Source organism: Corvus moneduloides, chromosome 14 (assembly GCF_009650955.1).
Source record: "Corvus moneduloides isolate bCorMon1 chromosome 14, bCorMon1.pri, whole genome shotgun sequence".
NCBI lineage: Eukaryota > Metazoa > Chordata > Aves > Passeriformes > Corvidae > Corvus > Corvus moneduloides.
In genome coordinates, this window is record NC_045489.1 from 18,496,197 (window position 1) to 18,516,440 (window position 20,244).

Sequence of the window (20,244 nt, forward strand, 5' to 3'; positions counted from 1 at the left end):
ACACAAGTGAGTGCACTGTGCATTCAGTTTTTCCTTGCTGTCTCAAGCTCCTTCTCATTAATAACTGCTCTAATCCATACCATGAACCTGTGGTCCATAGGCTGGCATATTCCTAAGGATCTGGTGATGTGGATTCCTGACTTACTGCCCTTGTTTTGCAGGGTAAAGTTGCAGAACGTGGCAGGCACGCAGAGCTCCTGGCAAATCCCAGCAATCTCTACTATGAAATGTGGCACACACAGAGCAGCAAAGTGCTCCACAGTCACAACCGTCCAAACTGGGAGGAGAGAAATAACCGGACATCCAAAGAGGAGGAAAGGAAGAAGCTAGAAGAAGAAATTATCAACAGTGTGAAAGGCTGTGGGAACTGTTCATGCTGAGTATGATCCTGGATCTTGTATAGCAGGTTAAAAATTCACAAGAATATGGTGATACGCAGCTCTTGTTTTTAAGTCAGCATTCAAAAACTTCTGGGTTTTGCATTTTTTGGATTTTACAGTTTCACAGAGGGACGTAATTTCAACCAAAGGAGTTCTATTTTTGCATCTTTAGGAATCTCTAATATTCAGTGGCATCTGCAAGAGCTGAGCTTTTTGAAAAACTTTAAACTTCCCAACCAAGAGTGTAATTTATGGCAATTTTTTAGGCATCGGTAAATTCTCCTGGTAGTGGCTTGATGTGGATTATTAAATTGTAAACAGACTTGTCCTTGATTTACATTATTTCTCATCACTGATGGTTGATAAATACGTCATGTTTTAATTGTAATTGGGCTAATTTGAACTCATTTGCTAGTGAGGAAGATGTCTTTTAAATTCTTCAGTGGCGTTCTGGTTTAAAATCTTCTTCCTTGCAGAGAGTAAGAACAGCCTCAACAAAATATTAGGCTTCTAGTAGCAAACTAAATACTGGAATTACTCCTGTCACTTTTCAGAAGCACCTTTCATACAGCACTATCAGGAAATGGATTGGTATCATTCTAAAGGAAAACTAACAGTATTTTTAAGTGAAAAATGAACAAATCCAAGTTCAGGATTCTGTATCCTCAACATCTGCTGTAGTAGTCAAAGCAGAATGCAGTCGCTCTTTCTAGTTCAGTCATGGTCTTAGGGAGCAATTAAGATTCAATAAAGACTTCCATAAATTTCTACTATCTCATTAATGTATGAGAAAATGACCTGGATAATGCTGAAAGCATTGCTATAATAATCTCCTCATTTCAACAGCCAAAACTTCTCCAGTGGGAGGAAACCTCAGTCTTTGGGATCTGCAGGACACTGCAGGTGTGTGGGGGGGGGGAGGGGGTGCTGCAGGGGTCACTGCTGTGAGAAGGTGCCAGAAACTTCCTGTGTCCAACAGAGCCAAGGCCAAGCACATCAGCAACCGGGCATTGCACTGCTGGGATCATGGACCTAGGAAGGGAGGAAAAGCCTTGTGAGTGTAAGAGCAACTGCAGCCAGAGAGAGGAGTGGGAACATGGGAGAGCAGCAGCCCTGCAGACACGAGGGCAGGGAAGAAGGAGAGGCAGGAGGAGCTCCAGGTGCCAGAGCTGAGATTCCCTGCAGCCCATGGGGGTCCACGGTGGAGCAGAGATCTGCCTGCAGCCTGGGAAGGAGCCCATGATGGAGCAGGAGGAGGTTCCCAGAGGAGGCTCTGACCCTGGGGGAAGCCCACACTGGATCAGGCTCTTGCCAGGACCCCTGGAGAGACTGGAGACTGGGGACCCATGCTGGAGCAGCCTTTTCCTGAAGGACTGCACCCTGTGGCAAGAGGACACATGGAAAAGACACACTGGGGCAGGGGAAGAGAATGAGGAGGAAGGAGCAGCAGGGACAAGGTGATGAACTGACCACAGCCTCCATTCCCAGCCCCCTGCACTGCTTCAAAGGAGGTGGAGAATTCTGAAGTGAAGTTGAGCCTGGGAAGAAGGCAGGGATGGGAGGAAGGTGTTTTAAGATTTTGTTTCATTTTCTCATTACCCAACTCACGCTTCTAATTCACAGTAAATGAAGTTAATTTCCCCAACTGGAGTCTGTTTTGCCCATGACAGCAATTGCTGAGTGATGATCTCTCCCTGTCCCTACCTCATCCCAGGAGCCTTTCATTGTGTCCTCTCCCCTGCCCAGCTGAGGAGGGCAGGGATGGAGAGGCTGGGTGGGCACCCAGCATCCAGCCCAGGTCATCCCACCACCACAGGATTGTATTTTTAGGCCTTGTCTCTCCAGGGAAATTCAGAGTCTCTTTAGCACGAGCTATCCTGGTGTAATGCTTCATGTTGAATTTAAGAATTAAAATCTTTCTCTTGGATGCTGAAAAATAACTTTGTTATTTCTGGGGAATTACACCGGTATAATTACACTGATATAATTACGTTTGTAAATCAGATGCAAGATTTCTCAGTGTGGGCACTAGGGAAGGGCTGAATTTGGTGCTTCTGGAAATGTAATTGCAAATAGCATTTATTTTTTTGTGTTATACCCTCCCTTACAACTAAAAATAGGAACATAACTTAAAAGGAGTGAAACCTTGCTAGTTACTTATTTTCTCTCTCTTAAAATGATAGGTGAAGAGACAACCTGGCATCAATCTCCAGTTAAAAATTATTTTGAAAGCACTTTAATTTTCATCCTTGGAGTGCAGAAGCAAAGTGAAGTCCAGTTAATGTAGTGGCAGTGCAGAATTCCAGCTTACAACCTTCCTGTTATTTTCTGTAATTGTCTCCTGATTTAGCTGCTGACAGCAGTGAGGGGACTGTAATGGTGCAGTTATCTCCCAACAGCCAGAAAAAGCAAAGGTTTATTGAAAATCTTATTTATGAGGAATCTCCCTTCCTGCATTGTGACAAAACCCCAAACTATGGCTCTTCCCTCCCTGTTCTGCAAGAGCTCATTTTTGGAATTAATCTGTGCTGTTCATGCAGCAGGTAAAAGGCAAAGGCTGTAAATAGTAGTATTTCAGTCCTGTGATAGTTTTCCTTTTGGCATAAGGATTAGGATGGAGGGAAAGGGGTTTTCTCAATGAAAAGTTTTCCATGTTACAGGGCTTGGGCATCCCAGAAGGTCCCTACAGAGTGCACAGAATTGGGAATTCTCTGTGAAATGTCTGGAATCAAAAGCCACTTTAACGCCAAGTCTGATTGTGTTTGTGAGGGGACAATTTCAGATGAAAGCTGATGGATTTTATCACTGGGGATGGACTTTGCAAGGACTGAGAGTCTTGGGCGTTACAGTTTTGGGATGAGGACGGTTTTCAGGTGGTAAATGCCAGGAATGATCAATAATTGTTTAAATCTGTAGGGTTTGATGCAGCTCTAAGGCCATTGCTTGTCTATGCCATCCTTTTGGTGCCAGTGGATGTGCTGCAGCTCTGTCCAGCTTTAAATGGAATGACAGGAGGCAACTCTGGACAAAGGCAATTCCTAAAACAAGAGGCCAGTCGTACAGTAGAATATGTGTTTTAAAGAACTGCAGTGAGTTTCTGGAGATGACTGAAAACTTCCCCATGTCATGGAGTTGCTGGATAAACATTCCTGGCTTGGTGGTGGCTGTGTTGGAGTGAATTGCTGTGGAGAGCAGCAGCAATACTGGGTGAGTCTCCTGTCTGCTGCAAAGCCAAACTTGTGCTGGTTTTTTGGGTTTTTTTAATTTTATCTGGAGTTTTTATTCTTGTACTGTGACTCCAGAGTGTCACTATTGAAGCAGATGCTTAAAGTAGTGAATGGGAGAGTGATGGCTTTGGAGAGACTCAGTGTAGCACACTGACCCTTAGGACAGTCTGCCTGGCATCTCTCAGAAAAGCCTTACAATTCTCACAGAGACAGATTGATATGGGGGCTCTCTCCCAGCCTCAGTAATTCTGCTCTGCTGCAAACTGAAACATCCCTTTCCTAAACAGCTTTTCATATTCTGGACTCGTAGCTGGTTGTTTTTCAAAATTCAAGTTATCTACTCCCATTATAAAACCTTTGCCTGCAATTTTAGAGTAGAAAAAGCCATTTAATTTTTTTTCTTCATTTTCTGTTTTTAGAGGAAATGTGTTTGTAGAAAATGGACATTAAAAAGAGGCTGCTGCTTGTAGTGTGTAGTGAGCTGTTAACTGTGAACTTACAGAAATCAATCCTAATTCCCATGTAAAAACTTTTTATGCACAGGGTATCAAGTCACAACACACAAAATTTGGGCTATTTTAACCTCCAAGTTAGGAAACTTAATGAGTGATTGACAGGGAGGTTGTGCTTTTTCCGGGTGCATGTTCAAAGCTTACTCCTTGCAGACGATCCCTCAGGTTATCTCAGCTCTTCTGTTCCATGGAGTAATAGTTACCTACATCTCTCAACACTGAGATTTTGTTCAAGTTTCTTTTCAGAATGGAAATGTAAAACTGACATTGTAAAGGAAGGTGACGTGTTCCAGAACAACACAGGCAGCTCGGTTGAGATGAGATTGTGTAACCCTTCTGCTGGAAGACTCCTTACCCTGACTCCTGTCCTTCATCTGTGTGTAGATAATTCTTACTAAATAAAGGATTTATCTTTGTGAATAGAAATGGCTGTGCTGTCACAACGGCTCTTCCAGCTTTGCAGAAATTCCCAGAGGAAACGGGCACTGGTATGGAATGTGAGTCTTACTTCAGCAATTGTTTGTGGTGCTTGGTCGTGCCAGTGGAGCAGGTAACCAATCTCAGGGTGTGGGTTGGTAGAAGGTGACTGAATTCCAGGTGATCCATCAGAGAGGAAATCCTCAGATCCACAGAGGAAATCCTCTGAACACAGATCCATGTGTTCATGGATCACACCTGGGTTCTGCCCCCACTCAGCTTTCACAGCCCCTGCATTTGTGTGTGGAGCTGCAAAACCAGGTGAGGAGCTCGTGCTGGCTGCATCCCCCTGATGGGAATGAACATGCTTGTGAGAAGCCTGACTGTTTCTTGCTTTAAAACACAGTGTTTTTATAAATGTAAACTCTTAACGCGTGATCAGTCAAAGCAGAGCAGTTTTAAGAATCTGCTTGAGCCCTTGACATGACATTGTAATCACTGACTGGATTTCTGCTTGCAGCTGCAGCTCATTATCAAAGCAGAATGCAGGAAATATTTTTTTGTTGTTATTAACTGCACTGCACTGCACTGATCTGGGCCACAACAGCCACTGTCCTGCTGTCACTGAGCTCTGTGTGGTTGTGCACCATGGATGGATGGATGGATGGGAGGGAGGGAGGGAGGGAGATCCTGGAGCAGCCTGGGGTGTTCCCAGTCTGACTGGATGAACTTCTAGCTGCTGTTTCTAAGGGTTTATTTGGTCTGCCTTTAAATCCTGTAATGGACTGTGCAGGAGTGCTCCGTAGGTGTTGCTGATGTTAATGGAATGGCCACGTCATGGATGGAAGGGCAAAAGAGATAAATTGTAGATAGATATATAATAACGTATAGAGCAGATAGAATCCAGCTACTTCTTGACTTTAGTGGATAAATCTGATGTCTTTATAAGAAAATCCTTAAATGGTTAGTTCTTGAAAACTATCTTTTAAATTCCTCCCAGGTGACTTTTGACCAGCTTCTGCAGATGTTGGGACTAAACTCAGGGAATAGCCATGAGCCTTATCCAGCCTGGAAAACCAGCAGAGACCTTGAGAGAGGACTTCTCCAGAGGCAGGTCTGCAGGCTGGGGTTGGGATCTCCCTCAGATGAGAAGTGTCAGTTGTACTAAGTTGCACAGTGGATTTATTAGTTGAAAGAAAAAAAACCAAAATGCTTTACTGGTGTCTTTGGACAGAATTTAAAACAGCACCCCCAAAGCTGAAAGAGTCATGTAACAGCTCCCCCACATTCATTTCCAGTTTCTAATGCCCTTTATAAAATTGTCATTTTTAAGTTTTTAACATTTTAAGTCACACCAATGTAAACTGGTAAAGTCTCAGCCTTGTGCTGGAGAGGGAGAAGGAAACAAGTTCTTCCCCTCAATTATGGAGAGGAATGAGGAGCCTGGAGCAGAATACATCAGGTGGTGGGGTGTCTTTGAGTGCCTTGTGCAGTGCTCTGCAAGTGTCAGCTGAAGATTTTCCCCACATGCACACACCAACAAATATTTAGAAAAGTGGAGGTTGAACAGATGAAAAGTTTCCATTTTAGACTCGTTAGAGAAAATGGAACATGAAGGTCAGTGTGTATTGGCAGAGAACCATTCAAGAACAGCAATGGAGGAATTACAGAATGGGCTGTGAGCTTCTAAAACATGGAAATACATGTTCATGTGTTTTCACACAGAGTTGTAAAAATCTTTATTTCTTCAGTGAATCGAAAATCTTCCTGGCTTTTGAAGAAAGCAGATAAAAGATTCAGCTTATTTACAATTAAAACCAGGGAATGTTCTCTGGGGAAAACAGTGTTTGCAGAATCTGTAAAAGGTGATGAGTGATATCGCGTGTCGATGCCGCTACTTGTGATTGCAGGAACGTAGGATATTTGGCAGGATACAAGGGAGGGGGAAGAGCACAAGGCACAAGTATTTTAGGCTGGAGTTGTTCCTTCTGCCTTGTGGAAATTGCTTCACTTCAAAAAGCCCACACAAGGACTGTGCCAGTAACACACACACACAGTGTTTCCGAAGTCTACGGGGTAAAAATTAATGACCTGATGTTGTACAATACAGAGACTTATTTTTAAAAAAAGTGATGTTTTATTTTACAGTAGTTAAATGTCAGAGGAAGAGAAATTCAGTGGTGATCTTGGGTTAGCGGTGAAGGAAGATTTTCTCCATTCAATCCCTTCACTCCAATCTGAGTGCTAATCTGGGCCCTGCATTACAGCAGCTGCACGCAGGGACCCCTTGGGCTTTGTGTGTGAGCTGATCTCTCCTCCTTAGACATGACCTTACTTTGTGCCTCTTCTTCCTCCCTCTCCCCTTATTGGGGCTGTAATTTTGTAATTCTCCCTAAAATGTTTCCTGTCTATAAACTGGAGGAAGCATTAGCAGCTTCTCTCTTAGGGCCGGGCTTTATCCCACATGTTCTGTGGAGAGGTGCTGCCTCCAAAGGTCACCTCGGTGGGATGGGACACTGTGAAGGCTCCTGTGCTGTCTTGGGACCTCTGTAGCCACAACCTTGCAGGGAGAGGTTTGTTCAGTGAAATGCTGCTTGGGGAGCTCTGGGACAGCCTCTGCATATTCCAGTTTGGGCTTCAGGTCACCTGAAACAGCAGCGTGCTCTGACAGCCTGCTCCAGGTGGTTCTTGTCTGCTGAGGCTCAGGTGTTACTGGGGTTCTCCAGGTGTCTCATTTTCAGCAGCATATCTGGGTGAGGTAGCTGTGCTTCCAAAATGCTCAGGGAGCTTTGCAGACAGCAGCCCATGCACATGATTCCCACAGTGTGGAAAGATCCATTTGAATGCCACGTCCACTAAAAATCAGTGTTTAGCAGAACCCTGCTTAGTGCTGCTGCAGAGAGCAAACCTGGCTGCTGAAGGTGTGTTTGGGTGCTGTACTGCTGCAATACATGGAGCAATTGCATTCAGTCTTCTGATTCCTTATCAGTCCCTGGAATTTTTGATGTTAGAAACCTCCAGCTGACCACAGAAACCTTCTGTCACCAAATGTAGAACTCCATGGCTAAAATGTTACCTCCTAAAGAGCAGCATGAGCACGATTTAGCCCATTAGGTGGGTTTTTTAATAGTTGCTGTTGCCTATGTTCCCAGCAAAACTGGTAGTTGGAATTTCCAGCAGGTATTGAATTCTCAAATCACAAACTATGTTGTACCAAAAAGTGGCAGAAAGTTGCTTAAATATTCTTAAGACTTTGTGCAACTCATGTGCTAGGTTTGTACACAAATTACTTTAATTCTGCCAGATTTAGCTGGATATTTCCACGATGCAATGGCATCATGCTGGGAAGAATATATTGGCACAACAGCCATGTGTCCAGCATGTGCTGCTGGTGTGGGGTGTTTAAAACACTTTGTATCTTCTCTTAGGAGATGTGATTCACAGGTGAGTAATGCTCTCAACTCCTAATTCATACAAGAAATGCCACACCATCGAGCCCTGGTATGCATAAATGTACTAAGTATGTCCAGTGAAAACGGAACAACAGAAGTTGGGCTGCAGCACTGAAATGACTTCCTGATGGAAATGGTCCAAGAATCATTGATAGCAAGTCAAATGCAAATAGCACTTGTGAAAACCAAAAGGGAAACACAGAAAACTACTTTTTACTGGATGATCAGCTCTGGAAGCTGAAAAAATGTGGGTTTTGTCAATTATTATAAATTATTATTTGTTTTATTTTAATTGAAGGCCCTAAGCTTTCTAACTCTTATTCAGCCTGCTAGGAAGCAGTCAAGCTCCAGCAAATAAATGTCCGTGTGATTCCAATAGGTATCTAGAAAAGCAGATCCTCCAAATGGCTGTTTTCAGACTTGATATCAGAGTCTCTGTGGAAATTCCTTCCGTGGGATATAAGCTCACATCTAATGGCAGTCTCTGATTTAGGCCAAAGCTGCTTTACTGACACTCGAGCCATCCTATGGAGATCCTGCTCTAGCTAAAAACCACACAGACTTTCACAGCCCATAAATCCCACGGAATACATCTCTTAAGTACTTTACTCAAAGGAATGTTAAGCTCTTTTACTAAATCTGCAAATTACAGCTATTTGACAACTCTGAGTTTACAGTCTGACAGCTCACGTCATCAGTCGGAACGGGATGAGCGGAGTCAGAGGCGGCATCGCTTGCTGCTGACTTGCAGGGATCTGGTAATAACAATCCACTGGAAAATGTTGGAAAGCTGTGACAGCCTGGGAACGGTTTGTGACATCTGTTAAACACACTTGTTTTTACTCCCACTGACTGCAGCGAGATGGGAGTGGTATTTCATGGAAAAGGAGTGGTTGTGTTCCAAAGCAGGAGCCAACAGTCTCCCTCGAGGACTTGTGCCACCATCCAGGTGAATTTCTATACAAATTACCACATCCCAATACTTGAGCCAGATTAAAAAGAAGTTTCTCAACATATTGTTTCTCCCTGACTGGTAATGAAGTGAAAGCAGTGGCCTGTGAACTTTGCAGGAGCAGGAGAGATGGGGGAGGCTGGTGAAGCCCTGGCTGCTGAGTGCTTTGGGGTGCCCAGTGCTGGCAGCGTGGGGAGTGAACACTCACTAATGGCTTCACGGTTCAGAGCAACTCAGCCCTGACTTAAACTGAAATGGGCAGTGGCAGGAGAGCTGTAAACTCACAGGTGCACCGGTGTCATCTGAGCACAGGCAGCCTGCAGGAGGCAGGAGTGTGAGCAGCCAAAGAGAAGAGCTCTGTCTTTCTAAAGACTCCCTGGATGAGTTGTGCCCTGTGACTGAATATAGGGTTCCTTGAAGTGCAACAAAGTTTATGATGTTTTGTAGGCACCATCTACTTGTTTGAATACACACTTGGCCTGAAGTTCTTCCTGAACCTGCTGTAAGACCTGTGGGAGTGGTGGCAACAGGAACTGAAGGAAACACTGGTTTACCAGGTAACGGCAGCGCAGCCAATTCAATTCAGCCAGTGCTGCTCTTTAAAATAGGTGCAGAAAAGAACATGGCTGTAGAAAAACTGTTCTTGCTGAATCACCCAACTGTTGCCAACATAGTTTTTGAATCCCAGACCCAGTTTTTGCATCACAGACTGTACAGCAGAGGTGGGCAGTGGCTGTGAGTGTGGTACAAAGAGGAAGCCCTTGGCATTGTCTGAGTGCTGAGTTGCTGTTCAGCCAGAGGTTTATCTGGAACCAATGACAGTCTGGGATCAGCCTGGCTGAGGCTGATTGAAGTGTTTGGTTACCCACTGACTATCCATAAACAGAGGAAATTAAATAATTGTTATTTAAAAAATCCAAACCCACGTAGAGGATAAAGCTTAATGTTTCCATTCTTTCCAAAGGCTTCTCCAGCAGTCTTTGTTTTTTTCCAGGGACTTCATACCTTCCCACCAGCCTTGGGGCTGATAAGGTATGAGAACAATATAGTCTGTGAATTCTCCATCTTGAAGATCTTTTCCCACCTAAACAATTCCATGATTTTGTAATCCATAAACGAGCTAGGACAAATGAGGGACAAGTTTGATGCAAGCAGGGTATGGTTACCTAAACCCTGGTGTTTTCATCCACTGAAAACTGAGTGTTTTATGCCTGGGAAGTGCAGAAGTGAATCTTTTCAATGTCTGTGACCTTTTCTGTGAGAGTTGCCTCAAGTCCAACGTGAACACCTGCAGCCAAGTCCACTGGTCACACACACCTTGACAGCATCTTCTTAGTGAGGAGCAGGAACAATGTAAGGAAATGCTCACACAACTGAGAATATCTGTTTGTCCTATAAGGAAGATATCTAAAAATGTCCAGACTTCAGCCTAGATGAATGTCTGTGGATCTCAAAATCTTGGGACTGCCATCACAAAGGACACTATAAAAAGGTTAGAAATGGAGAGGCTGCTGCATGTCCTGTGGATAATTGCCTGGCTCCGTGTGCCGTGTGTGGGAAGGTCACTTCACACAGGCAGTGCAATTACCTCCTGGACAAATGGAAAATGAAATTGCAACTTTGTGTGTGATTGTCAAGAACACAACCCAAAGTACTGGCTATGAGCAGAACCTCTGCCCTCTGCAGCGCGGGGAAGCTGGCACTGTTCTCCCTGGAAACAATGGATTTGAAAACGTCCCTCTTAAAATGTGCCCCTTCAAGGTGTCCAGTGAAAGATGATGAGCTGCTAAGTGTTTACAGTGGTTTCTGCAGCTCTCAGTCTAACAGAGAAATCTCATCACCTGAGACCTCCCAGGGTGCTAGTGGGAAGCTAAAATTCAGACTGAGTTTAAGCAGGGCCCAAGCTGACAGCAGATACAGGGCTTAACTACAGGGGATGTGATGCATTGGAGAGGGATTGAATGGTCCTATGCTGTCAGGATGGACTAATCACTGAGTTAGTGGGGTGGGGTTTTTTTTTCTTTTTATTATTCTTATTCAAATTAAGGGCAAGAAGGAAAAAAAAAAAATCAGTATACCAGCACTGTGTTGCCCGGAGTGGGTGGGTTTCAGAGGACACAGAGGTGCAAGTCCTGTCCTGTTGCAGGTGGAGGCAGATGAGGTCTTCTGAAAAGCAACAAAAAAAAAATTCACGGAGAGATTATGAATTACAAATTTTTTAAAAAGCCTTGGTTGTAATCACTCAGCATATAAAAAACTCCTTTTGTTTTAACTTCACTCTTAATTCTGGGGAAGGTAGTGAGGGATGCAGGAAGTACCTTTAATTTGTATTTCCTGTCGTGTTTCTTTGTGTTGTTGAAAGCAAACATTTGGCTTAAGGAAGATTTGCACAGGTGTAAAGCTTTCCTTGTATGAATACTCAGACAAATGGGGGTCTGTCACTGAACTGCAATTTAATAATTTTTTTAACAGGCTTTGTTGGGTTGGAAAGCATTTATTCTGTTAGGCTATAAAATAAAAGGATTTATCCTTAAAATAAGTTGATCAAAAATCTCTTGTGGAAATGCTGAAGCTAAGTGGAAGGTTTCCAGAAAAATCGAGCATTATTATGATTTTTTGAAAGTGTGTGTAAAATAATCCAGTCTTCCAAAAAGATGCTTGAAGTTGTTTGGATAGAGTTGGCATCTGCCAGAGTCGAGTCACACATAAGATAACATGATTGACCATTTTTGGCATGGGATGGGCTAAATTGGCTCATCTGTTGGCTGTCAGTCTCTTCTGAATTAGATCCAACGCTTTGTAGGCACGTTTCCATCTGGTTAAGTTTAGGACTCAAGCTGTTTATATATTAAAAAAAAAAGTATTTTGTACCAATAACAATTTCTAGAAAAAGGTTTTTGCTTATGTTCCATTTTGAAACTATTTGGTTTTCTTTCCTGGTTAAAATAACCTCCTGAAGAGTGAAAGAAGATGTGCCCATGTATTATGTTAAGACCCTTGAAACATGCAAATAAAATGGAAATAAATTAAAATTTTTATATGTGCATATTTAAATATATGTATATATGCATGCATATCATTCTGTAATATGTGACTCCTCTAAATTGGAAACCAGATTTTAAGTCTGCTAATATTTTAACCATGTGCATTAGGAAAGGAGGATGAATACATGCTGTTACACTCACATTGAGTCTTTCTAAGATTGGCCTTGCATTATTTTTATTCTGAATATTCGCCATCTGGCACCGGGAGCTGCAGTATTTAGTGCCACAAATAATAATGAAAAATATGGTAATAGCTTGTGATACTTTAACGTAAAAATATAAGACAGAGGGTATAAAGCTCTGGGCGTATGATCTTACAGCTGCCAAAGCATGTTGTTCCCTCTGCCCTTGTTTTCCATAAATGAGTCTTTGATTGGAGACAGCAGCAGTAATGGGAAAGTCATTGGTTAACGCACATTAATGAAACTGCGTTACTGGAGTTAATGAACTACAGTCCTGAAGAAAAATGAGCAGGAAAAACGCCACGGTTTGTGCCATTGTGTTCAGGTAGCTGTGGATGCATCCGAGACACACCAGGAAAGTGTCTTTAACTCCAGATTCACCTGAGACAGAGGGGCCTCTGTCTTTTTCACATCAGACAAGCCCCATAGACATGCCTGAACTTTAAATGAAATTGCCTTTTCCTTTTCTCTCCCCCCATCAAAATACAATGAGGAGACTGTTGCATATTCAGCAAAGCTGTTGTTCTTGCTGCAGTTAAATTGCATAATTAGATGGGGCTTAAAGAAAGCTGAACCTCGGTGATTGTGCAGGCTGAGGCAGAGGTGAATTGCGGACCAACTCTTGGAATTTACCCAGGTGAATTGCAAATCAGCTCATGGAATATATCCAGGTGGATTGCAAACCAGCTCAGGGAACTTACTGAGGTGTTGGTGCTTCAGGAAAATAGTTCCAGGATGTTTGGGTTCAAAGGCCACGGGCATTTCCTGAACATTCCTTTCAAGAGAACAGAGGAATTTACCTTTATGATTTCTGTAAGACTGGGTTTATTTTTGAAGACTGGCCAAGCAGCTCTGGGGATGGCAAGAGCTCTGTGGCCATGTTTTGTGGCTGCTCTGTTGGCATTAAAATCAACCACTTCAACCAGCTCTGCTCTGTGGGATCTCTGCTCACCACTGCAGCATCCTCTGCACTTGAAACAAGAGTGTAAAGCACAAGGTGCCTCTGGGCACAAAGAGTTTCATGTTTCCTGTAGAAAGGAAATAATTTATAGAACACTACAAGTAACAGCTCCATCCACAACAAACTGGACTTGGCTCTGCTGGTCTGTGCAGCTGCCCCAGAAGAGCCACAGTGCAATGGAAAGGATGGAAATGTGGAAGAGAATTTGGGTTTCCAGCTGTTACCAAAGAGTCCTGGCCAGTCCTTTGGGCTCTGCCATCTTCACCCAGCAGTTCCAGGTGCTAGCACCAACTGGCTTTGAACTCTGGGATGCCCAGAAACTGCTCCTGCCCCTCTGCAGTTCATCCTCGCCCGTCATGGATTTACTGCCAGTGAGAAGATCAAACCTCCAGTGAATCCACAGCAGCTTTTGAGTTCCTCATGTCCTGATCCCTTTGCCTTCTCCAGGTTTTGTTCCAGCCTGTGCTCTGGCTCACTGCAAATACACCAGGCCACGCCTGAGACTTTTTGGTTGTTACTGGTTGCTTCTGCTTTCTTCTTCCCTTTTTTTTCCCTTTCTCTCCTGCTAATGCAGTCACTTCCCTGAAGTGGCTGAGGTTGTTATTCCTGCCAAGGGAAGGAGGGCACACAGAGCCTTCTGTGCACAGAGCGCTCGCCTTGGCCCAGGCACAAATGGGAGCTTTTCTTTCCTCTTGTTCAGAAGGCACCAATAATGAGGTGCTTGGCCATGGAAACTGGTAAGAGAAATGCACAATTTAAAGGAAGATTTACAATATGAAGTTGAAATGTTGGGAGGAAGGTGGGGGGAGAAATGGAGGACTAGGCAGGGACTGATCTGGGGGCTCAGAGCCCGCTAGCAGCACAGTTTAATGGGGCCAGGAGAGCCTCAGAGACTGTGACTGTGCTGGAAGTGTCTGACTTGAATCGGGAGGTTTTCAGCCTTGCCAGGCAGGGTTGGGTGTCTTTTGGTGTTTGGTGAAGCAAGGAGCCTGTCAAGGAATGGAGAAGCCTGGAAACTCCTCTGGGACCCTCCTCACCTTCGGTGCTTCCACAGCTCTGTCAGGCCCATTGGAAATTTGTCTTTCCCAGCAAGGTCAGCGTCAGCCTTGAGCATCTTCTGGGTGTGTCTGGAAGAGCGGGGCAAAGAGAAGGTGTGGGCTAACCATCAGCTCTGCTCCTGCAGCTGCTCTGAGACAGCGCTCCGGGAGGGGACGCAAACAGCCGGGAACGCTGGGGGAGTCTGTCTGCAGCCAGGGGCTCAGCCTGCACTGCTGGTTTGGGTGGGTTGGGATGGTTTTCTGACACAGCTGTAAGGCTTGCCAGGTGTGCCAGAGAGGAAAGGAGAAATTCAGTGTGTGGCAGTTCACAATTCCAGCTTCGTTTCTTCTTCAGGAACCGCTTCAGCTTCTGCAAGAAGGACTCACTGTTTGCAGGCTCAGCATTATTTCCCACAGCACACGGCTGGTTTTGAATCACACACCAGGATCTGGGAAGGAAAGAGGAGGAGAGAGGGGGAGTCCTTCACCAAAACCCCATTCTGCCTCTTGGAGTGCTTCTCATTCTGGCAGTGCTCTATGTTAGACTGGTCTTGTTCAGAAGTTGGTCCTGGAAGTCTGAGAGAGTGGAGAAGAAATCCTGTCCAGCTCATCATGGTAGAGTGGGATAGGAGGGTGATGTCTCTTGCTACCCTGCTGCCTTTCCCCCTTGCTTTTTAAGGTTCATAGTATCTGGGCAGCTTTCTGCTTGAACCATGCTTTTCCAGGCTCACCCAAGAATGTAGGATCTAAGATATTCTGAAAATCCCACTTGTGTTCTACTTGCCATGGGCATACCAGAATGCTGTGGTGAACCTCTGCCTCTGGTATGGCTTAGCAGAGGGCCATGTATCCAGAAATGAGTTGGGCCACAGAAAATAAGGGATTTAACCCTTGCTGGGTGTGTTACAGTGAGGGTCCCCTGAATCTGGAAAAGAAGGAATGATGAAGAGAAGAAGGAATGATCAAAACATGGGCACTTGGAGACCTGGAAACCACCATGGCACTGGCCTCTTGTCATAACCCAGGTTCTTTTCTTTTAGCCTGACTCCTGCTTCCTAGAGAGACTAGCAGGCAGAGGCTTCTAGCATATATCCATGTCTGGGCACATGGATTGTGTGTGAAGACAGCTGGAAGGCTGGGACAGATGTAAATGTCTGATCTGCTCCGTGGTACAGGCTGCAGTGAATGATCACGCTGCTGGCTGCAGCAGTGGAGCTGCATGGGGGGGTCGGGAGAACAGTGGGACTGTGGGGCAGGGCTGGGCTGGCATCACAATCACCCCTCGCTCAGGGGCTGTCCATCCCTTCCTGCCAAAAGGAGCTTTCTTAGCACCTTGTTCTCGCACCTGTGAGCCTCTATTCGACAGCCTGGAAAATTAATACCCTGCCAAGGTGGGTGGCTGCGCTTCCATCACGTCAGAGCAGCTTCCACAGCTGTTTGTGGCAGTACATGAAAAGATCACAGTGCACAGACTGTTAATTTTTCAGATTGCCTGAGATGCTGTGCAGAACTTTATGCTGCCTATCGATCAGTATTGTGGTGGTTCTGTAATTGAAGGGCCTTAAATGAATAGTGTGGATAAGTGGAACTAAAGGCATTATATTGTTTCACAGCCCCAAGGAAAATCTTTGAGCCTTATGTTTGTGTTCCCTGTATAATACAGCACTTAAATAAATACTTGGGTTGTCTTTCTAAACTGGATCCAGGTGCAAGGCTCACTTAATTGAATGTGTCTTTTCATCTCCACCAAGGCTCTCCCCAGGTTTACCTCTAATCTTATCTTGGTGATTATACTCAGGTGATTGCCATCACCTCCAGCACACAGCTCCAGTGTGGCACCTTGCCAAAGGCATCGGCAGCAGCTGGGTGGGTCTGACCAGGTGTTGGTGTCCCTGTGCTTCTGGCCACGTTATTCCTGCCCTGGGAGCTGCCTCAGCAGAGGAGCTGCCAAATTTGCTTGTGTGCCTTTGGTGGCACTTTTGAAGGGCACAGCCCTTATGTGAGGGTGCTGAGGGCAAAACTTGCCCCCAGCTCATTTTGAAAGCAGTTGATGACCACCATCCACCTGTGTGTTTATTTTAGTGAGCACTGCCAGGTGTGCTGTCACCATCTCACCTGACCCTGATTAATTACTTATTTATATTACTTGAATTCTTCTGCCAAGAAAATGATGGGGCAGTGAAAAAAAATGCAGCATTACAAACATGCAAAGGTACAGGGAGTGAAGTGTGTGATTCCCACAGCAATGGGGTGAGGCTGGAGAGGAAAACTATCACTGAGGATAGGACTGGGAATTGCTACTTCCCAGTAACTATGACACTGCCTCACTCCGTGCCCTTGGTCAAATCACTTACTGCTGGTCTCTGTTTCTACACCCCTTCAAATGTGTGCCCTGACACAGTGGGAATGAATAATTTATTCACACGTGATGTGTGACATGTCCTGGTCCTGGGTGCTGCTGTTAATGAAGAACAAATGAGATTAATTCCTTATTTTGCAGTGCTGAAGTTTCATGTGTAAAGTGTTCTGAATTCAGAGAGTATTCCATATGTTGTCATATGTTCCTGTTTTATTACTGCATGTATGGAGGTCTCTGATGCTGTGGCAACAAGGACTAAAGCGCTTGACACTTTAATATTTTAGTCATGGAATTAGCTAATCAATTTTTAGACTGTATGTGTTGTTTAAGATGAAAAGGCAGTAAACTCAAGTGATAACTGAAGACTAGAAACCTCTTTGAAATATCACAGTGAACTTAAATAAACCTAAAGGCTAATACTCAACTTGCTTTACTCCAACTGCAGTCGAAATAGGTGTGTCTGGTTTGCCTTCTATTTGCTAAACCATTCTGTTGATTCAGCAGATGAAATAACAGAAGTTTCCTCCAGTGCCCAGTGCAGTAACTCCAGCCACGGTGCACATGTGAGGGTGTCACAGACACAGGGCTGCAAGAGGACGAGCTGGGGAGGGGGTCCTGCGAGAAGGGGTGGATATTATCAGCTCACAGACTCTGGAGATGTTGGCTCCTGCCTTGCCTGTTTGTCGCCCTCCTGCTCGGCAAAAGGCAGCGCCTGGTGCGTCCCTGCCTTCCCTTTGCGTGCCTGGCATCCTCGGCAAGTCCTCAGCCATCCTGAGATGAGGCAGCCTCCTCCCGTTACTGGGCATCTGAAGGTAAACCATAGTTTTAGATGCTGTTATTAATAACGTGATCATGATAAGGTGGTTCCCATACCCACTATGGAGAATTAAGCCGGATGGACAGCTCTGGGAGCGAGTTCCACTCCCGGGCTCCGGCCGAGCCGTGCGCGGGGGATGGCACCCGACCGGCCCCGTCCCCATTGTCCCCTCCCCGCCGGCCCGGCCCGGCCTGTCCTGTCCTTCCTTCCCCCCGACCCTTCCCGGCGCCCATGTTCCCTTTCCCCGCGGCGGTGCCGCAGCCCCGGCGGAGGGTTCGGCACCTGCCCGGGCCCGGCGGCGGCGGCCACGCGCCCTTTATGGCCGGAGCGGGCGCGGTGCGCGCTCCCGCCGGGCCGGGCCGGGTGCGTGTGCGGGGTGTGCGGTGCGGGCAGCGGGCGGGCGCCGGTCCCGCTCCCAGCGAACAATGGCAGCGGCGGCGCTGCCCGGCACCTCCTGAATGGGCGCAGGCCCTGGGGGGGGGCGGCGGCGAGGAGGAGGAGGTGGTGGAGGAGGAGGAGGAGGAGGCAGCGGCGGCGGGGCGAGGCGAGGCGGGAGCCGCCGCCCCCCATCCTCCCTCCCGCCCTCCGCCCGTCCCTGCGCAGGGAGCGCGGGGCCGGGGGGCCCGTCCGTGGGGCGGCGGCGGCGGCGGCGGCGGCGGGGGAAGGGGCGGGGGCCGGCGGCGGGAGGCGGGGGCCGGGGGCGGGCGCGTCCACCTGCGCGCGCCGGGCCCCGGGCGCATGGAGCAGCGCTGAGCCGCAGCACCGGCAGCGCCCGGCGGGCGGGGGACCCCCGCTCCATCGCGGGCCCCGCGCGGAGGTGAGTCCCGCTGCGGCGGAGCTTCATCCACACACACACCCCCCTCCCGCGCCAGCTACACCGCGGGGGCAGCGGGGGAGGAGGAGGAGGAGGAGGAGGAGGGGGGATGCTGATGGCAGAGCCGGCCTGCGCGGAGGCCTGCGGGGAAGTTGCGGGGGGTGTGTGTGTGTGCGAGGGTGGTCTGAGGTGACGGGGGGGCGGCAACTTGGCGCCGTGTCCCCCCCCCCCCCCCTCGTGCAGGTGCAGCGCGGGGCGGGGGCGCCGCCCCGCCGGGCCCGGGGGCAGCGGGACCGCCGGGCCCCCCCGGCGGCCGCGGGGGCCGCGCTTACTTCAGCCTCGGCCAGAACAAAAACATAATGAAGGAGGGGGGATGGGATTTTTATTTTTACTTAAGGGGAAAAAAAAAAAAAAAAGCCCCAGCCTTGGGAGTAGCTGTCACCGCGCGCATTAAACTAGAGAACTGGCTAATCAAATAAAACTGGCTCATTGTCTGAAACTCTATCCCAGCGCAAAATGCGGCTGTGAATGTAATTAACCATCTGTCTGGCGGGCGGCGGAGCGCCGGGTCCGCGCGGTCGGCACCCGGGCGCTGCCATCCCTGAGCCCCGGGATGTGCCCGGTGTGTGTGTGCGAGGAGGATGCTGGAGCGAGGGGGTGGGGGGGATGAAATCCTTCCTCGGCTCCGAGACGAGCGAGCGATGCACGGTGTGATAGATGAACCCAAACAAGCCGTGAGGGACCGGCGATGAACGCCGAGACGATCGGTTTGCTCTGGGTGATGCTCCGCCGTGTTCCGCCTCCCACTGGGAACCCGCGCAGGATGGGTGCGTATTTGGGGGATTCGCGGCCGGGAGCCGTGGGTGGATGCGTGAGGCCGGAGGGAGCGGTGCGCCTGTGCGAGCCGAGGCCTCAATGAGCCTCTTGCGGGAAAACAAAACGGCTCCGTGCTCCTTAAATCCTCCCGGAGGTTTCCCCCCGTTTCCGCCCGGCGCTTTGCTCGTCCCCCCTGCCCCGCGCCGGCCCCGAAACCTCTGTGCAGCCATCAACATCCTGGTACTCGGCTGTGCCGCGCCGGAGGTACCTGCTGGCATCGCTGGAGCGGCGTGGTACTGCGGTAACACCGAGCCCACGGCACACGCTGCTGCCGGCGGGGCTCGGTGTGCCTCTACACACGCTCCTGCCTCTTGCTTTTCTGTTTTTAATTTTTTTTTTTTTTCCCGTGTGTGTGTGCGTGTGGTTTAGTAAAGGAATAATACAGAGGCTAAAAAAAATAGCGGCAGCGCTCAAGCAGGTAGGATGCAATTTAAAGTCACTCCAGCTAATACCCCATGCAAGACTGCATTTGTTAAGGTATGTGAGCTGTGCAGAAGGCAGCAGTCTTTAGTGAATCACTTTTGAAAAACAAATACTTGACAAAAGAACCAGACCTGCTAAATGGATAACAATTATGTAAGCCTATAGTAGGTTTTGATGTATGTCAAGTCTGTTAAATAAATCAACCTGTTCAGTGAATAAATCTGCTCTGCACCAATGCTTTATTATAATTTTATTTTTAAGGATAATAAATCTGTGTATTTAAGATGTTTTTACTGATGTGAATCTCATGGCCAAGCCCCATAGCTGCCAGTGACACAAGACAAATCCGTGGGGAGGGTGGGGTGCAGGAGCATGGGGAGGGAGGGGGCAGGCCAAGCAATAAGGTGGGTATTAAAAATACACAAAGATGTACATAAGGATTCCTAGTGATAAAATTCTCACTGATCCATGTCTTGATGGAGTATTTGCTTTGCAGTGGCAATGGCCCATACAAAGCTACATTGATTTAGCTTGCTCTGTTCACGATGGCAGTTCTGGTGAATAATTATTTTCCCAAAAGCCCTAACCAAGGGAAGAAAGAGAGTCCCTGCTTGGCCTACACAGTAGTACAGTATCTTTGAAAGCGCGTATCCGGCTGCAAATAAAGAGAGCCAGTTCAAGTGTTACTACACTCAGCAGGAATAAAAGGGAGGCAGAAAAGGGGAGCACCCGGCCGCCTTCCCCGTGTGCCTCATCCCCCTTTCCCTCTCTGCTCCTCGCTCTCCACTCAG

The 20,244-nt window shown here is 47.2% G+C and overlaps 2 protein-coding genes and 1 long non-coding RNA gene across 5 annotated transcripts in view; all 3 read left to right on the forward strand.

Moving 5' to 3' along the window:
- ABCB7 (ATP binding cassette subfamily B member 7) overlaps positions 1-595 on the forward strand; it is a 35,610-nt gene extending 35,015 nt beyond the window's left edge. The window contains exon 16 of the mRNA XM_032123548.1: positions 162-595. Coding sequence (XP_031979439.1) covers positions 162-380 — 219 coding nt within the window. The 3' untranslated portion in view covers positions 381-595. The remainder of the gene's footprint in view (positions 1-161) is intronic.
- A 903-nt stretch (positions 596-1,498) lies between these two features.
- LOC116450788 lies at positions 1,499-16,947 on the forward strand. 2 transcript variants are annotated; one of them, XR_004242975.1, is made up of 3 exons: positions 1,499-4,616; positions 5,537-13,864; positions 14,520-16,947. It is a non-coding gene; the product is annotated as an uncharacterized LOC116450788 (long non-coding RNA). The 2 variants fall into 2 exon arrangements; XR_004242974.1 differs by lacking the exon at positions 1,499-4,616 and having other exon boundaries at positions 4,786-13,864.
- Positions 16,948-17,119: 172 nt separating this feature from the next.
- NEXMIF (neurite extension and migration factor) overlaps positions 17,120-20,244 on the forward strand; it is a 156,768-nt gene continuing 153,643 nt past the window's right edge. The window contains exon 1 of one of the 2 annotated variants that reach the window (XM_032123546.1): positions 17,120-17,335. The gene's annotated coding sequence lies outside the window, so the exon portion shown is untranslated. Of the gene's footprint in view, positions 17,336-18,050; positions 18,158-20,244 lie in introns of those variants that run through there. The other variant, XM_032123544.1, reaches the window with a different exon arrangement.